This window comes from Lepisosteus oculatus, chromosome 16 (assembly GCF_040954835.1).
Source record: "Lepisosteus oculatus isolate fLepOcu1 chromosome 16, fLepOcu1.hap2, whole genome shotgun sequence".
Taxonomy (NCBI): domain Eukaryota; kingdom Metazoa; phylum Chordata; class Actinopteri; order Semionotiformes; family Lepisosteidae; genus Lepisosteus; species Lepisosteus oculatus.
The window spans coordinates 12,066,978-12,085,461 of NC_090711.1; the positions used below are offsets into that span (position 1 = coordinate 12,066,978).

At 43.4% G+C, this 18,484-nt stretch overlaps 1 protein-coding gene across 3 annotated transcripts in view; it reads left to right on the forward strand.

Moving 5' to 3' along the window:
- src (v-src avian sarcoma (Schmidt-Ruppin A-2) viral oncogene homolog) overlaps nt 1-18,484 on the forward strand; it is a 58,197-nt gene that overhangs the window by 31,880 nt on the left and 7,833 nt on the right. For 2 of the 3 annotated variants that reach the window (XM_015364585.2, XM_015364583.2), the window contains 8 exons: nt 5,535-5,783; nt 6,193-6,292; nt 7,817-7,834; nt 10,694-10,792; nt 11,344-11,447; nt 14,480-14,629; nt 15,432-15,587; nt 17,391-17,570. In XM_015364585.2, coding sequence (XP_015220071.1) covers nt 5,543-5,783; nt 6,193-6,292; nt 7,817-7,834; nt 10,694-10,792; nt 11,344-11,447; nt 14,480-14,629; nt 15,432-15,587; nt 17,391-17,570 — 1,048 coding nt within the window. In that variant the 5' untranslated portion in view covers nt 5,535-5,542. The remainder of the gene's footprint in view (nt 1-5,534; nt 5,784-6,192; nt 6,293-7,816; nt 7,835-10,693; nt 10,793-11,343; nt 11,448-14,479; nt 14,630-15,431; nt 15,588-17,390; nt 17,571-18,484) is intronic. The other variant, XM_015364586.2, reaches the window with a different exon arrangement.

Consider the following 18,484-nt stretch of genomic DNA (forward strand, 5'->3'; position numbering starts at 1 on the left):
AACTGCAGGAGTGCCTTCAGCTGCTTGATAAGAGAAGCTGTTTTAACTCATCTGGCAGGCTGCCACGTGCAGCGCAGAGCCGGTGTGTTTGACAGCCGGAATTGCTGATGAGCTCAAAACCTGTGTTTTTTCCAAAGATTTCTCATGATGAATTTTTTGAATTTAATTTTCCTTGCGTGAGTGCCAGATGCTGAGATACCCATTTTTGTTTAAGTGACTGTTTGTCACTTCAAGAATTATTTGGCCTTCACAGACGGAGGTCTAATGACACTGCAGTGAGGAACCACACCAGCAGACACCATTATTGCCTCTGGATCTCTGTCAGCTCTGATGGTGTACCTCAGATCCGTACAAACTGCCAAAAGGAGTAGGTTGTAGTTATTTTGCCGACTGCTCTCAAAGTGTTTTCTTATCCAGTACTAAATTAGCTCCATATTTTCTACAATTTAATAGACGTCCGGCAATTTTTCCAAAGCTATGCTTATGAGAAAATAATTATTTTCCGTGACTGTGTAACCTCTGGCCGAGATTTCATCTTGAAAGACTTTTCAGTACATTTCAGCAAGTCTGGAGCAGGCTCTAGAGCAGTGGTCAGCAACTTATCCTGGTTTTCATTCCAGCCAGCTGAGCTCTAAATCAGATTTAATCAGATCAGGTGCTTAATTCTCTAATCACTGATCATTTGAAGCGACCTTTGATACCTGTAGGACCACTCCATTCAAACTGGAGGCATATCACAATGCAGCTTGTGCAAATCACCCCTACTAATCATTTCTAAAGCCTGGGAACTGATACCAGTTCTCGCATTCAACAAGTTAATTTAATTTATTTAACTCAGTGGAGTTATAGGCAAGTTCATGACGGCTGCAACTTTCTAAGCCTTTGAGTTACTAACTGAGGTAGGGTGCACTGGAGTTAATGGCATTGATTTTTATTTTGAACTTTGTATTTGATTCTCATTTCTGAGAACTCTTCTGGATGTAAATAAGCCCGTATGTGCTCTAGTTCCAACACTTTACTCAAGCTCTATCTCTAGGTACCAGTGTTACATTGAGAGCCCAGCTTAGTTGAGGCAGATAAGCAAAGGTGTTTTTCCACATTGGTTTTGGGAATTTAATATATGGAATTTGTTTTGTTTCTCTACCCTTATCCTTACCAGGGTCCATCAAAGGAAGGGTCTATCAGAGAGAACATCCTTAAAGTGTGTTGGGCATCTGAAACTCTAAACCGTTAGAGATCTGGAAGGCTTCTTTTGCAGTGCAACCTAGGTTATGTTTTCTAGAGATCACTGTTGCGAGTCTGGGCTGCAGAATGTGTTGATGAAGTGACAAACTACTGGCCTGGTGCAATTCAGGTTAAGTGCCCTCAAGATGGGATTTCTTAGCTCTGCTGCCTGATAGCTTTCTCATCCCAGCTAGCTGTAGCATCAGTGAGACCACCATCAATATTTTAATTCTGCTCACAGTCCAAAAAGAAGCAGATGGTGTAACAGTGCAAGTCCCAGAGGATTTGAAGATTTGTCATGACCTTCACTACGCAGTGAAAGTCTGACTGGCAAGCCGAATTGATCAGCAGTCCGTGATTCCCTCCTTGAAGAGTCAACAGAAAGGAAGCTACTTGATAATTATGAGATTAAGTTTAGCAAAAAAAAGCAGGAACGCTGAAAAACCCTTTTCATTGTGTAATTTGAAATGTGGTTTGGCAGTGGTGTGGGATCTGTTACAGTGTTTAACACCAGGAGGAGGGTGGCATTTGAGTTGTGGATGTACAGCAGCAGCACAGAATGACTAAAGAGGAAACAATGTGTTGCAAGACTTTTAGTCAGTTAGCCGGCTGGATATCTTGTGCAATAGACTGGCCTTATGTGGGTAATCTAGAAAATCCTCCTACAGCACGGCACATCTGTATGGATCATTTTTGATTAAATTGCCAACAAGCCTTTTAGAATTCCAAAGGAATGCTTCCTGAGGGACTTGATTCTGAATGGAAGGGGGTTTTGCCTGTACAGGTGTTAACTTGTCATATTCCCCTTATGTGCATTCATAGCCCAGCATGAGCCAACATTATCCCTGTCCCACAGCAAATAAAATGCAAAGGAAGAGCTTGTGGTTACTGTGGCAGACTGCATTGGCTGAATAACACTGCTTCAGGTCTATAGTATCAGTCTGTTAATATATTGCCATTTTATCACTGCAGATCGTCAACACTGCAATTTGTTTTTTCAGTGTAATGGTTTTCAGGAAGAAGAATGTTTGAGTACAGTTTCCCGCAACCATAAAGTTTGATTGAATGACTGTTCTTGAGATAAAATCTGTTCTGTCATTTGGAGTCTGCATAACCTAGTGGAATTTGATCAGTTCACTTTAGTCACACATTTGCAAAGAAACACATGAGTAGCTAATGTATTCATGCCTTTTTTTTCCACATTTTTAACAGCAGTAATTTGGTACATTTTGTGTTGATGCTAACTCAGCACTGTCCCTGACTTATGTCAAAGAAACAGAGAAGATCAGCATTGCTCAATGGTTCCTATCAGGGTTTGAGAGCCTCCAGATTTTATATAAGCCAGTTTTGGGTGCAGAAAAATTCAAGCTTTATAGCTTTGCTGAGGCAAAAGCACAATCAAAAACAAGCTAGGTTTTCTGCTTCATTGGTACAATTTCCACCACTACTTGCAGTTTCAAAAACCTGCAATGCATCACACTGCAAAACAGTGTTGAGTTTTCCCCTCACTCAATGAATATAACATTGCAGTAGGCAGGGAGCTGTGAATCAGTGGATGTCCAGTGACTTCCAGGCCTCCAGGCATCCATTTGGGGTTGCAGATGAGATGTCAAACATTCACAGTGGGCAAACACAGCCTGTTCCGGCCAAGATGCTGAAAAGGCTGAAATGATGTAAAGGGACAAAAAACGGAATTATCAATACAGCCAGAGAGATGGGTTGTGCATTTGTTAGAAACCCCCAGGTTATCCACAGGGAAACAAAAAGTGGAAAGATAACCACAGCTGTGTGACCTAAATGATCAGGACAAAAATAGGTCAGCTGCACAAGTACTAAGAAGTGAAACGGTTTTTTTTAAGTGCAGCGGGCTGACACATCCTGAATGAAAATCCAGTGGCCCAGGCAAAGGAACAGGGCAGGGAGTCCTGCCCAGCTCTCTCAGCTGTATCCTCTTCCAATCAGTGCTAAGCAGCTCTAATGGGAAAGTGCTACTGTATCCATGTATCCATGACTCTCGGAAGGAGCAGAGGGGGAGCAACAGGACCCCAAGATCATTATACTGGGAATCCAAAGTCTAGTGATACTGCCCACCACAGGGATATCTCCAGCTTCACAACGTAGTAACAAAATATCTAGCATAAAATAGAGCTGTGATATCTAGTTGCATTGCCTTGTGCAGGACCGTATGTCACAGTACATAGTGCATCAATGGGAGATGCTGTCTATACACATGCAAAATGCAGATGAAAACCCTTTAAACGTCACTGTGGCAATAAACAGTCAGATGTCTCGTATAAGACATTTTATATCGAGGGGAAATTGCTGGTAGAAATCTTTAGAAAGTAATGGGTTTTTCAGGTTTTGACAGTAGGCGAGTGGGTGGGATTTTTGTTGTGTACACTCGAACAGTAACCCCTAATTGATGTAATGCCTAGGTGCTGCATGAGTTGTTTAGCTCGTCTTCTTGCATGAAAGTGGCACTTATATGGAAGGGAGGACACCACCAAAATAATAATAGTGTAATTGTACAGCTGCAGTACCCCAGTTAGGATGAGCTTGGCCTTTTTTGCTTACAATGATAAGCTGATACACCTGTGTTGTCCAGCACAGGGCTGTCCAGCTGGTACTGAGGTGGGCAAAACATGCATCTACAGTATCAAGTTGAAGTTCACTTTTGCTGCTGTAGTTCTTTTATTTTGTTTCTCGTTTTGGTGCTTTTTTTTTTCCTTCTTGTAGGCTGAGCCATTAATAGCGAACATGGTATTTCCCACTTCTTCACCTGCTCTTTCACTTTTAAGCAATTGTCAGTCGACAAAGCTGCTGGCCCCTTCTGCCCCACACCACTGTCTGTTCTTCACCTGTGTGCTGGTTTTAAAATAGTTGTCAGCCACAGAGGAGCCTGATGCCTGTTTCGGAGTTGATAGAAAGATGATGTGAGAGCAGAGGGGGAAACACTCTGATTGGGTTCTCATTTTGAGGGTCAGACATCGGTCTCCTCACCTGTCTCTTGTTGAAAGTTCCATCACAGAAGGTAGAAGTATAGGAAGCTTCTTAAAACAGGGGGGCGGCACACAGACTGGACCACTGTTGTCATGGAGACACTGGTTCCGACTTCAAGTGATTTTTTAAATCTGGGGGTTACAATACTTTGTTGTGTAAACATGAGCTCACTGATTTTCTAGAAGCACAATGTGCGAGAAGGTCATATAACCTGAGGGCTTAAATCTGTGAGCATCAGCTTTTCTAGTCTTTAGGCCTTCTAGGCTAGATTTACATCGTTTATTTTAAAACCCTTCATTGATTTTTCTCTCGCTGCCTCACCTTCTCACAGGCCAAAAAAGCAAGGCTTTGTGGAAACGGCGCTTAAAGAGAACAAACGCCAAGTTGCTTTTAAGAAGGAGCAAAAGGATTGTGCCCCACGCTGCAGAGCCAAAGTCAGCTGAAACAAAACTGGTGAAATGCATGAAATAACAGGGTTAGTCTGTGAGAAGTCCTCTTGAGCTAAAAAACACACACCTTTTTGTACAGTCTGTAAATTACACGTAATGACAGAATACAGCATAATTAGTGACAAAAGGTGGAGACGGTATGCCCAATACCTACAGAAAAAAAATATTTTAAATAAAATGCAGGGAGTGGCTGGGCTGACAGGGCAGACTGACTGACTGTAGCAGAATCCTGGTTGCAGTAATTGAAATATTGTGAGTGAATTTCAGAGTTCAGGTGCCTGGGTTGTATCTCCAGGTGGACAGAAGCAGCACAGAAAGCCCTGATTGAGGTATGAAAGTGTCCAAAGTTGAGGATCTTTGTTTAATTTTGTTGGCTGTCATTCTCTCAGGTTAGAACAGTGGAAGTCAAACACCAGCCCTCCCATCCCGGTACAGCACTTTGATACGACCAGCAGTCTAATTATAGGAAGCGAATACGTGGGTATGCTAATCCGACTATTAAAAGAGCCGGTTGTGCTCAGATCCTACACTGGAATAGCTTGCGTTCTGACGGACCCTTGCTGCCCAGTGAGCAAGGTTGCCTTCAGCGTGGCGACGCTGCTTTCGGTTTGAGCGCAGTGCAAAGCAGTTGAAATTCCACTCTCTTGGCCTTTGTGCCGAGTCGGTCTCAAAATTGCGTTCGTACCTTGGCGCCTCCTCATGCACTGAGATGCACATCCAGTCAAAAGCTCAAAGAAAGGCGGTTCTAGGAACAGTTCACATCGAGCATTGTTTTCAATTGGGCCTATTTCGTGAAAGAGCTACCTCGCGATTGAATGCGTTTTTTAGTGTGCTAGACTGACGCTCCTCTTTGTGTGGCAGGCCCAGTGATGGGGGCGACGAAGAGCAAGCCCAAGGACCCTGGCCAGCGGTCCCGGAGTCTGGATGGTACTATAGGCATCGTAGGCTCCTACCACCCCAGCCACAGCCCTGTCCAGCAGACGCTCACGCCCAATCGCAGCCCCGCGGCAGAGGGCTCCCGGCGTGGCAACCAGTCCCTGACCAGCAACGCAGAGCTTGTGCTCTTCGGCGGGGTGGACTCCTCCATCGGCATCACCTCCCCGCAAAGAGGTACGAGGGAGCCAGTGCAGAGATCAAAGGTTAAAGGTCGGGCATTCCGTCCTGTCAGAGAAAGGGGCAGTTTGCTCATTTTGTTGGGTATTTTTAGAACTTTTCTTTTGTGTCAAATGAAAAGGGGCTTCTGGGAAAAGTGGCCCCACCTGTAAGTGTGAGTGTGAGTGAGGGTGTGTGTTTCTGCCTGGCTGACTGGCCTTCCTGAGTAGGATGTACCCTGCCTTGCACCCATGGCTTGATGGGATAGGCTCCAACTCCCCCGTGACCCTGAATGGGAAGAAGCAGTTACAAAATAGTTGGATAAATGAAAAGGAAAAGTTTCAGATCCGATACGTTTGGAAAAAAGTCTATGGAATGTATCAATTCCTCCCCCCCCCAGTTTTAATTTTCCTTTTCTCTGTCACAGGAGGTGTTACCACATTTGTAGCACTTTACGACTATGAATCACGGACGGCTTCAGACCTGTCTTTCAAGAAGGGCGAGCGACTGCAGATCGTCAACAACACGTAAGGAGGGGCTTGCTCACTCTCTCTTTCTCACAAACGCACACACAGTGACACACCTACACATGCACCGGCAAACATTCCACATCTCACTAATTAACCGTGCCAGTCACAGTCTCTGGCCTGCTTTCCCTCTGGCATTCCAAGCTCTCCAATCAAACTGTCTCTCACATAGAGTTCCTGAGCCGCTTGCTGAAAAGTCGTAACCATAGGAACGTGTTTTCCACAATGAAAAATGCCAGTTGTTTTCATGGGACTTATGGGATACCAAACCTTTTTTGGTTTTTCGTGCTAGCCCAAGTGCTAGCACTTGAGCATACATTTGCAAGACCCTTTTGCGCATGCCTACACATTCAGAATGAAATGCATGTTTGTTACAGAGCATGGGTGTTTGTGAAAAGGTGGCACTGCCAGCACATGCATTTGCTATCTAGAAAACTGCAAACCTAAAGGTACAGTATTTGTATTGTACCAAAACTAATACAGAAGTGTTGAACATTTTCTTTTTTATATAGTTGAGCTCAAGAACGAAGCAGCTGAACACCTGCTTAGGTTATTTTTGCTCCCTGTTCTGTTAAAGACCACTTCCACCTCCCAAAAACTATTAAAAAATTACCTTTGTGTGCAATGCATATACATTTGAATGCTACAGAATACAAGCAATTACACAATCTACCCAGTTCAGGTCCACTTTATGAAGTATATCAAGAAGGGCACTAAAATGGTATGGCATTCAAAACAACCAGGTTTCATCTGAAACCCACAACCTGGCTTTCTCTTGCACCAGTTACTGCTGTTCCCTCTGCAGATCTTTCTACAGCAGTGTCCAATGATGTAAGTCTCTTTTCTTGAATGCTCATGGCACAAAAGAGCTTCAGCTATCCCTCGTTATCTCAAACACTCATCCCTTATAATTTATTGAAGGGAATACATCGGCTAATAGCTCACCCAACTTTATTTGTGACCTACAGTAGCTCTGCTAAGATCGTGTGTCTGATCTTAATGGAAAGTGATTATCTTCCCCAGTTTTAGGTTGTCCAAGCCACACATCTTTTTATTTCAGGCTACTAAGCGTTTTTTTTTTGTCATCCCGTTTCATCCCATTTTCTCCTCCTGGCCACAAGGCATTCTCGATTAAGGCATTCTTCTTCTAAGACACATCTTTGTCGTGCCCAAACCACAGGAACACAAATCTGAACCTTTAGTGTTTGCAGTTCTGAAAACACTGCTCTCCTGTCTTTAGTGAGAATTGGAAGGGGATTTTTCTGGTGACAGACGTAAGCTGGTAATATATAGATAACGGCTGCAAAGCTGCTTTGAAAAGGTGACTGTACTGCTTCTGTTTGCTGGGGGCAGCATTTGAATTGATTTGTCTCTGCTTCCTTCAAATGGCAGCTTGTCCTGATGATCTGATAGTCTCTGGATGTCTGTGCTTGTGCTCTAATGCTTGCTGTTTGTGTTTTCTGAACCCAACACCCCCCTCCCTCCCCCCCCCCCCCCTCCACATGCTTCATAATTTAATTTTAGGAGAAAGTTGAACTGCAGGTTAGTAAAACAACTTTTCAATTTCCTTATTGTCCGGTTTTGTGTTCTGTGTGTGGAAAAAACAAAAAAAAAACAGGCTGGGAAACACACTGCAGAAGTTGGTTGATGTCCAAACATGAATAGACTAAGGCCCGCGCAGAGCCGGAGCTTTTTTTAGACTCGAAACAGTCATCTCTTCTTCTTCCTTTTGGCTTTGCTTTGACAGACCCTAAGGCTGCGTGAGTTTTTTATGTCCGGAAAGTAACTTTTCTTTTACTTTCTGACTGTATTGTTTCAGCTTTCTTAAATAGTTTGATACAATATCCAATTTATGTAATTGTCTTTACTTCTTCCAGATGCCTCAGAGCATTAGGAACAACATTGCCCTGATTCTCATTTCACTATTTAGACTTTCTTCTTTATTTTTTGTTTTTGTTCTCCAGCTTCAACTTGAGAGGTCAGGGTAGAATACAATAAGATAAATGTCTCTTTAGGTTTTTTGTACGCGTGCAAAATCTGCCAATCATATATTTAAACATGTACAGAGGTGTTAATGTCTTTGTAAATATGTAAATTAAGAGCCATTGGCTTTTAGTGATGAATGACTTTTTAATTAAGGAATGATGATATTCTGAATCATCCGTGAATCACATTGTTCTGTTGTATCAGAAAGACATAAAGAAAGGGTGTAACCATGTAATTGCCACATGGCTTATAGCAAATTAAATGTATCAGTTTCTTGAGTGCTGTGGCGCTCCACTATGAAAATGATTTGTTTGCCTAGTGTTTACATCACCCCTAAACACATACAGATGCTTCAAAAAAGATCACTGTCCTAGTTGACCTACACTTTGTGTTAGAACTATTCTCAGGAGCACATTGTCTTTGTTTTTTCAACACATTGACTTTATGCTTCATTTTATGTCCTACAACATAAGCTCTTAACCTGTTTCTAATCTGCTGCAAAAAAAGCTTTCTCTCTGTTATAGAGACTTTAGTCTTGAAGTTGCATTGGGTATTGAATATTCTGCTTGGCTTGTTTTTTTTTCTTTGCATAGTAACGTGTTGCATAGACACAGTAGCTTTACTATGGCATGATCACTGCGCATGCATGCATATTGACATGCACTTTGTCAGAATCGATGATGCTTTGGTTGCAGGCATTGCTTCTCTGAATCTGGAGTCAGATTATAAGCCTCCTCCAGATGTAGCATTCGCAATCTGGGGAAGGTGCCCGTTGTATGTATCTTAAATATGGGCGCTTGCTGTCTCAGGCTGATTTTTGTCCAGATCAGCACCAGATTCAGACTCTGCTCTGGCACAAACAATTTAAGACTGTGTCTGAGATAATGCACACAAAAAAAAGTTATAATATTGGTCGACCGGAAGAGTAAGAGAAATGAGTGGCTCAATTTATCGAGGCTCCCATTTGAAATATAGGCTGTGTTCTAGAGAGTAGCCATTACTGGTCAGAACCTGGGACTGTGGCTCTACTGTGATCTTTGAAGTGACCAGTTGAGGTCAAGATCAGGTGGATTCCATTGATCCAGCACCTGTGAGGTGGCAGCGTGATGAGAGAGCTGCTTATGTCTTCCAGCTGATGTCCTGTGAACTGCGTTCTGAAAAAACAAAAGCAGAGGACTGTACAAGGTCCCATATCACACAAACTATACTGTATGTTCACTCCTCTTGAGGTTTGTTGCCATGAATGAACTATTCTGTATTGAGGAGCATTAAAAACAAAGCTTTGGTGATTTTTAAAAATGCATGTCAATAGATTTTCATTCTAATATTTCACGGGTCTGTCTTTTCCATCACCAAATCTATGTATTTCCTCACAATCTGTGGTGCAGTCTGATTTCTGTTTCTTGTGAAATGTCTCGCACATTTTTACTGTTTATTGATACACGTTACTTTTGCTTTTAAAAGAATGCTTGTGTGTCCTGTTAAAGACAATAATTAAGTTAAACTGACAGTTTACCTATTTTATAAATTTTCTGTGTTTTCAGTTTCAAAAGTAATTGTCTTGCATATAGCAAATCACAACTACCAAAGAGAAGTTTTGTGAAAATGTTTGTTTTTGTATAATTATTCAAGACTTGCTGTTTTTTAGGACTTGTCTGTAGTTAAATGTGTTGACTTGACTCTCCACTTTGTTATTAATGAAATTAAGTCTGGTATGTTTGCTGTATACCTGAAAATAGAATTTAGGTTATTGTTTGTTCATAAAATGAAACAGTTGCTTAATTTATGACCAAGGCTTTGTAGAGACCCCTGGATTAAAAGAGTGAATGTGATGAAAACCTCATTATGAGGAGACAGCAAGTTAGATGTACTGTAAGTGTGGCATTAATTAGTATGGAATTGGGGTTGGACATTTAACTTCATTAAGCAAGCATCTTTCTGATACTGATAATTATGCCACAGGCTCATGGCAGTGAGGGAACAAAAACTGCTTCGCTCATTTTGTTCACTGTCACAGAATGTGGTAAGTGAAGAGGTGGGCACTTAAATTATAAATGTGTGGGTAAAAAAAACAGCTGTTTCGCCAGGTATAGTGAATGTAGCCTGGAATATCTGGCAGAGACATACCAAGCTCCAGCTCTCCTTATAGGAGTCATTTTTGTTCCTGGGTGTTCTCCGGCTCGTCGAGTAGATTTCTCGTCTCTCGAAAGCAGGTCACCTGAAGCGGTCATTTAGCACCTATTTCCTGATTTGAAAATGCAGAATAAAAAAAAAAAACATTCTGTCAGCGCAGGGGAAACCAAACAAGGCAAAAAAAAAGGACCTATAAGTGTTGGTCTTTTTTTTTTCTTTGGTGATTTTCACAGAGGTGCGCTCTGTGACGGTTTGCCCTGGATTGTTCTGTGTGTGTTGCAGAGAGGGGGACTGGTGGCTGGCACGTTCCCTGACGACTGGCGAGAGCGGTTACATTCCCAGCAATTATGTTGCCCCTTCGGACTCCATCCAGGCTGAAGAGTAAATCATTCCTTTTGTTTGTGTCGTCGTTTTTTGCTTTTCTGTCCTCCATTCCCTCCTCCTCCTCCGCCCCCTCTCTCCTTCTTGTGCCAGTCTAGGTTGGTGCACTGCCTGTCTGCAGTGTAGAGGGATTACCAGTCAGAGGAATCCACTTTCACGCTGACCAGACACAGCATGTAACATGTACAAGCTGCGTCAGAGTGCGTAGGCTGCAAAGGAACAAGGAGAGGTTTATTCCAGGCTGAAAGGAGAAGAAAAGAAACCCAACTTTTTAGCTGTGGAGCCTTCTTCAGGTTTTCACATCTGAAGAAGGCTCCATAGCAGAAACGTTGTGTTGCTTTTCCTCCCTTTTCAGCCTGAAATAAACCTTTAACTTGCTCCTATGTAATTTGTACTGTGCTTTGACTGAGGCACAACAATACTGCATTCTCTCCCTGAATGGGTTAGCCCATTACAGCCTCCACCCCGTCCTCTGTCAAAGCTCCATCCCACCACTAGCCTCTCTCACCTCCAGCTGCTCTGTCCCCTAATAAATCTCTCATGCGCCACAGGTGGTACTTTGGGAAGATCACGCGACGGGACTCCGAGAGGCTCCTGCTAAACCTGGAGAACAGGAGAGGAACTTTCCTGGTCAGGGAGAGCGAGACAACCAAGGGTGAGTGATCCTGGAACTGCGTACTGCAGAGAGGAGGACTGGTGCCTAGTGCCGTGTTGCACTGCAGGAAGCACAGTGATCTAGGCGCTGCAGGTTTGAGCCTGGGTCATGTTACTAGCCCACTGTGACCAGCGGTGATGCACAACTGACTGAGCTCTGACGAAAGTAGAGCTAAGAGATAAATGTGCCTGGTGCTCTCTCAGCTCCTGGCAACACTGTGACCTCCTGGGCGCTGTCAGTGAGAGACGTACCTCTCCTCCAATCATGCCAAACCTCCAGTACAGGGCCTAGCTGCCTGTGGCTTGAAGAGGCCCAGAGGAATCCGCCCACACTTCCTCATTCGTCCCCCCCCCCACGCGCGGTTGCAGCCATGAGCTGCGAGAAGCGAAACACATCGGGCGGTCTGAATTTGAGGGTATAACAAAAAAAAATAACTGGAAATTCCACCAAAAAAAAGGAATGGGTTATGATTGCATGTTAGCTAGTCTAGCTCACACATTACCCTGAACTGAAGGAGGCTGTTCGAAAATGGTGGGATGGAAGATTTGCATTTTGAAAGGGTTTAGACGTGTCTTTAGTGGCCGCGGTGTGGCCTTTGAAACTCAGGAACTAAATATTAAATGATATGAAAGAAAAATATGTTTTGAAATGCAGAAAAATATTTTATAGAAGGCAGTTCCGGAGCAAACACGTCAATTCATGTTCAGATGGGCGGATGAAGTTGCACTGTCTTGGCAATTTTGATTGGTCATAAGCAGAAGTGTAGCCTGCATCTAAAACCTACTGTATGGATAGAGCTGTTTTGAGATAAAGAATGAGGCGGAATGGTTGATATAAGATCTAAGCTGCCTCAGTAGCCATGTGTAACTCGTACCCTGCTTCTTGCTGGTATTGGACCTACTGCAAACCCAATATTTTCAAGCAAAACAATAAAAAATATTCAGGTGGGGAGCTGCGTCAGCATGCGTAGGCTGCAAAGGATCAAGTAATAGGTTTATTCCAAGCTGACAAAAAAAAGAAAAGAAACACAACGTTTCGGCTGTGGAGCCTTCTTCAGGTGCGAGCTAAAAATTATTCACAGAACAGAGGACCACTCTGCTTTTTTTTTTTTTTCATTTAAGCAGGAACAGTTGTTTATGCCTCCTTGCTGGCTACTTAATGCCTCCTTGCTGTTAAATACTGCTTCAGTCTCTTTATCTCCTTAGAAAGGAAAACGCACGCAAATCCAATCACCTACAACCATCTCACAGTTGTGTTTCTCTCGTCAATCTGTAACCAGTAATCTGGTTCGCAGTGAAGCTCAGAGGGCAATGGGGTGATGTCAGTTCCTTGGGGAAAGTAGGGAGGGGCAATGATAAAGTGAAAGGAAGATGAAAACAGGGGAGATCACTCCAGCTGGCTTGGAGAGAGACCAGGCTTTAGCTGTGCAGTGGCTCTGTGTGTTTTTTGTGACACAAGTGTATTTTGTTTTCCCTTCTTTGTGCTCCGTGAAGGCCAGAAGGATGATCGGAGAGAAGGGAATTCGGAAATCGGTGGAGACAGTGCTGTGGCAAAGCAGGGGATGTGGGGCTGAGGGACAGTGGGTAAAGGAAACAGACAAATGTAGGTCACTGCGTAGCCTGTGCCGGATAACCAGAGGCTGCATCTCACTGTTTCAGGGATGGTGGTGGTGGTGGTCGTGGGGGGATGGAGGAGGAGAGGCGGTCCTGAAATCAGCTGCCAGCAGCGCCCCCTGGTGACGCAGGTGTTGATTTCAGCAGGAGCTTCTTAGCAGTAAAAAATTGAAGAGAATGCTCCGAGCTTCAGGAATCACACTAGCTGTTAGTGTGGATCATTCGCTTTTGAAAGAGCTCTGCTCACCCTGTCTTTAGATTTAGTATCCGTCTTAATTATTTGTTTTGTTTATTGGACAGAACACTCATTTTCTAACTCTATAAAAGGGCTGTGATGTCCTTTAACAAAGCTTTTAGTGGTTCAGTGTTGTATACTTTTGTATATCACTCTGGAAGTATGAGATTATGAATATTTTATTTTTAGAATTGTGTGGAATTCTTTTACAGTTGTGGGCAAATACAAGTTTCTTTTCAATTCGAGAAGGCCATACTCCCCAATAACAATTTCCTTTTAATTAGTGAAGAAAACACATTAGCTGACCTTCCTTAGCAACCCAATTGGATGTCTTTCTTCATTGGAATAAGCTCAGAAAGAAAAGATCGTTCTCTGATAAGACAAGCATCTGCCAAGCAGGATGAGAAATAAACTCACTGAAGCACTTGCTGAGAGCAGGGAAAAAAAATGGATAAGAGATGAAGATATTGGCAGCTTGCGGTCCTGAACGTCACTGTTATCAAATGCGTACAAAGCTAAAGAATTTAGTAAAAACACATAAACTCTTTTATCAGAGTCACAGTCAGTTTTTTTCCCTGTAATCCTTTAAAATCCGAAATCATTTTTTAAATTGGTTTTGCTAATTATGTTTCTATTTTATAGCCACCCTATCTGGATTCATCAGTTATTTAAAACACGCTCTCCGGCAGCGATTCTAGTACCTGACTGGTAGGAGGAGAGTGAGACACAATTCAGACGCAGGCTTTTCTGCAGTAAGGCTAGTAGGGTCCCTTCTTATAATTATTCTGTTTTATGGCTTCCAATAGACTTACTGTATGACCAAGAGCAGGGAGGACTCTCACTGACTAAATCCAACCTTACTCCAACCCTTGTAGCACTCTGCCTGCTTGAGAAATCCCCGTTTAAGGCCGATAGTAACGTGACCCAGGTTTAAACTAGCCAGAGAGCTCAGTCTGAATTGCCAGCGAATACCATTATTGAATGATACACTTCCAAGCGCCCCATTATAACACAGCAGTCATCTATCAAAACTAACGCTGACATGGGTCTCCCCACTATCTCATGTAAGTTGTTTTCTGTACAATATCTTAGTCTCCATGGTCCTCTGCTGTAGTGCAGGCCCTGGTGATTTGGCTCATTGTGAGAATACCTTAACAACAGACTTCTTTCTTCTCTTTGTAAAGGCGCCTACTGCCTGTCAGTCCTCGACTACGACAACACAAAAGGCCTTAACGTCAAACACTACAAAATCCGAAAGCTGGACAGCGGAGGCTTCTACATCACATCCCGCACGCAGTTCAGCAATCTGCAGCAGCTCGTCAGCCACTACCGCAGTGAGTAGAGAGACCGGAGAGAAGCTCCCAATAGAGCTGCATTTCCATTAAGACTTCAATCCGTTTAATTTAGACCACAGCATTTTTTGGCAATTTATTTTTCCTCTTCCTGCCTCCAGTGTTTTTTGTGAAGGGGTTGTTCTGAAAAGCTTTGAAAGGCAGCTCTTCCACTTTACATTTTTCCGTACTCAAACATCTCTGTCTTTTGTGAGTTAAAGAGTACTGTGGATAGGTTTTGCTTTAGGCAAAAAAGGAGGAGCACATGGGGGAATGCACAGTGGAAAAACTCAACAGAAATTATGCTAAATGAGTCAGAAGAGGGGTGGCATAGGGGTTAGCATTGCTGCCTTACAGTGCTGGGGCCCTGGGTGCAATTTCAGCCCTGCAGCTCTTATCTGCATGGGGTTTATATGTTTTACCTGTGTTCATATGGGTTTCCTCTGGGTGCTCCAGTTTCCTCCCACAGTCCAAAGGCATGCTGGTAGGGTCATTAAATTCTGGGAAAATTAGCCCTGGTGTGAGTCTGTGTGTCTTCCCTGTGATGGACTGGCATCCTGTGCAGAATTGATCCTGCCTTGTGCCTGTTCCTGGCTTCAACTCCCCCCCAGTGACCCTAAACCGGATGCAGCAGTTAGAAAATGGATGGATGAATCAAGTCAGAAGTGGCTTGTTTTTAAAAGAGGCCGCTGTATTACAACACAAGAGTGGAAGCGAGATTGAAGCGTTGAGCAGCCAGCCGGAGAGCAGCTTCCCTGCCTCTGCTAACCCGTTTCCCTCTCTCTCCCTGTTCCTGCCCGTGCAGAGCACGCGGACGGCCTGTGTCACCCTCTGACCGAGGTGTGCCCCGTTATCAAGCCGCAGACGCAGGGGCTGGCCCGGGACGCCTGGGAGATCCCCCGGGAGTCTCTGAGACTAGACGTCAAGCTGGGCCAGGGCTGTTTCGGGGAGGTCTGGATGGGTAAGACATTGCCGTATCTACCAATTTCCTTTAGAAAACAAGACGCATCAAGAGCTGGTTTTAGGTTAGATATAGAGTAATCGAAGACAAAGGGAATAGTACAGTTATGTCCGCAAATGTTAGATTTCTTCAAGGTTTCTTTTTTCTGTCACTGTTGAAAGCACAAAGTGCTGTTTATTTTTAAGAATGTATGAAACTGACCAATCCTTTTTTGCTCAAGGTGGCACATTTTAACTTGGAGCAGGTAAAGGTTATTCTACACTGGTGTGACACCTGAAGACGGCTCTACAGTCGAAATGTGGTGTTTCTTCTTTCTGTTTTGCAGTATAGAGTTAACATTTGTTTCTTTGCAGTCGATGCACAAAGGTACAGTTCCCCGCTTTAACATTTTAACTTGGATGTTGTATCGTTTCATGTCTGGGTTTCTCTTATTGGGTTATTTTGTGTGTCAGATTTTACACAAAGGGTTGTGAAAGCACACCATATTATGATTACTGAAGCTTTCTTTTGTGGCTGGCTGGGGGTCATTGTTATATTCACACAGTTCTACAGCAGTACAGTGATGATCAATTGCATAAACATTTTCTATGATGAAACCTCAATTATCCTTTGGTAGCTGAAGGAAAATCCCACTCACTCAAGCAGAATCGTTTTATACTGCTGCCATCCACTCACCCATGTATATTAAATCCCATTTTACTTCTCTTAAGCCATGTCTCATTTCTTCAAAGCATCTGAACAGTTTTCTAAGTATTCTTTAAAGCACATCATATTATGATTACAGTGGTTCTCTCAGATGCACTTCGCTTTCCATTTACAGTTGTTATCCACCTCAAAACAAACACTCTGTGCTGCTCTTATGCTCATTAAAATCTTCCATGTTCTTCCCCTTTTCTCTGTCCAACCTTCTAGCATTGTACTGTACTATAACTTGTAATGTGGGCTTTCTCTCTGAACAACAGGCACAGATAAAGCAGAATTAAAGACTTTCACTCTTTAATTCAATCTCTCAGCCCTAAAATATGCTGAGAACTAAAATAAACTGGGTGGAAACAAATATATTTACAGACCTAAGTATAGGTTCCCTGGATGTTAAACGTGTTCCAGACACGCATAGTCCTCTGGGTAAAGAAGTGCTTCCTATTCTCAGTTGAAAATGCATGTCCCTCTGGTTTGTGTTTCACCATTGATTGTGAGATTTAATGTACTTATTAAATTGGTGAATAATCTTGTTTAAAACTGCACTGTGATGATACTCCAGTTCTTCATCTGTAGCGTGACATGCTTTAAAGCATACTGAAAACATCAGAGCATCAGAGCATCTTATCGATCAATTAATCAACTAATATTTTATTTCCATGTGGCGCCTTTCATTCCAGTGCATTCTCAAAGCTATGTACATAAATCTAAAAAAAAGAATTAGAGTTAATGGGAAAGAATGGTAATAAGTACAAGTACAATAAATATACAGGGATGTATGTGAAATTAAAAGAAAGAAATAGGTTAAGAATTGAAAGGCGTCTAAAAGAAGTAAGCTTGGAGGCGAGATTACAAAACCGCAGCAGAGGGCGTGTTAGTAATACGGTGAGAAAGAGAGAAAAGGCTCAGTCCCTTAATGTAGGATGTGAAGTCCTTGGAACTCAAACCAGCCTGGCAGGAGTAGAGAAGGTAACTATTAAATGCACTCAGGAGACAAATGAATTGTTGCCTGGTGATGTTCCTCCCAAAAATTCTGCATTCCGCAAGGACCAAGTTCAGTCTTGCTTCCACTTCCTCATGGCCCTGCGTCCCTTTCCCTCTCAGGAACATGGAACGGAACAACACGGGTGGCGATCAAGACCCTGAAGCCAGGAACCATGTCTACGGAAGCCTTCCTCCAGGAGGCCCAGGTGATGAAGAAGCTGCGACACGAGAAGCTGGTCCAGCTGTATGCGGTCGTCTCAGAGGAGCCCATCTACATCGTGACGGAGTTTATGGGCCAAGGTCAGGCACCAGTCACACTGCAGATTGCCTCCAGGGGGCACTGCTGGTGTACTTATTCAGAGTAGTGCTCCTTAACAACGGCGCTGAACATATCACCATGTCTGTCATAATTAATTGCTCTATGCCATTACGTTAGGTGCACAGTTCATGTAGATTGTAGTATAACCTTGAGCAGTGGTTCCTTGGGTAATTCGGTAACCCGAAGTGTCCACAAAAAACATTCAGATTCACAGGGAAACTGTCGTGTTCCACTGCTTAAAGTGGAACTGAGCAGCGGCTGTGAGACGCAAGGTGAAACCACGCGCTGGGAGAGAGAGACAGAACAGGGAAGCTGCAGGCAGCACAGTGAGAGGGTCTGAGCTGTGCTGAGTATGCAGTCAGAAGTGTTGTGGTTGCAGGTGGAAAATATAGGCCGGGCGTGGAGAAGACCAATACAGTCCAGGGTTATTATTCTAACTAGTGAAAGTCTTAACTGGGAAGACACTGCAGTGAAGCACCAAGAGAATCCAAGCTGAGGTCCAGAAACAAGCTAAGTTCGTAACTAGAGGCAGAGCACTTGAGAAGTCCAAGAGTCACGGTCGGGATAAATCAGGGTGATATCTGAGAAGGGAATGCATAGCTAGATAGCCGAGATTCAAAGCACACGCCAAAGAGAAGACTTCCCAAGTAGTCAGAGAGCATATCTTAAGTGTTACCTGCAGTTGCCATGGTATAATGGCTTTCAGGTGGTACAGGTTTCCTGTCAGAATATGTCACCATGTCAACCAGATCTGAGTGACAGGTGTGTGTGGCTAGCTGCCATGGCAGTGCTTCACAGAGTTCCTGACAGAAACGCCACAACCACTGTCCAGAAATTAACATTCTTTCCCACACGGGTGTCCGATAGCCTTGTGCTGATTACGAGGCTGAAGCTA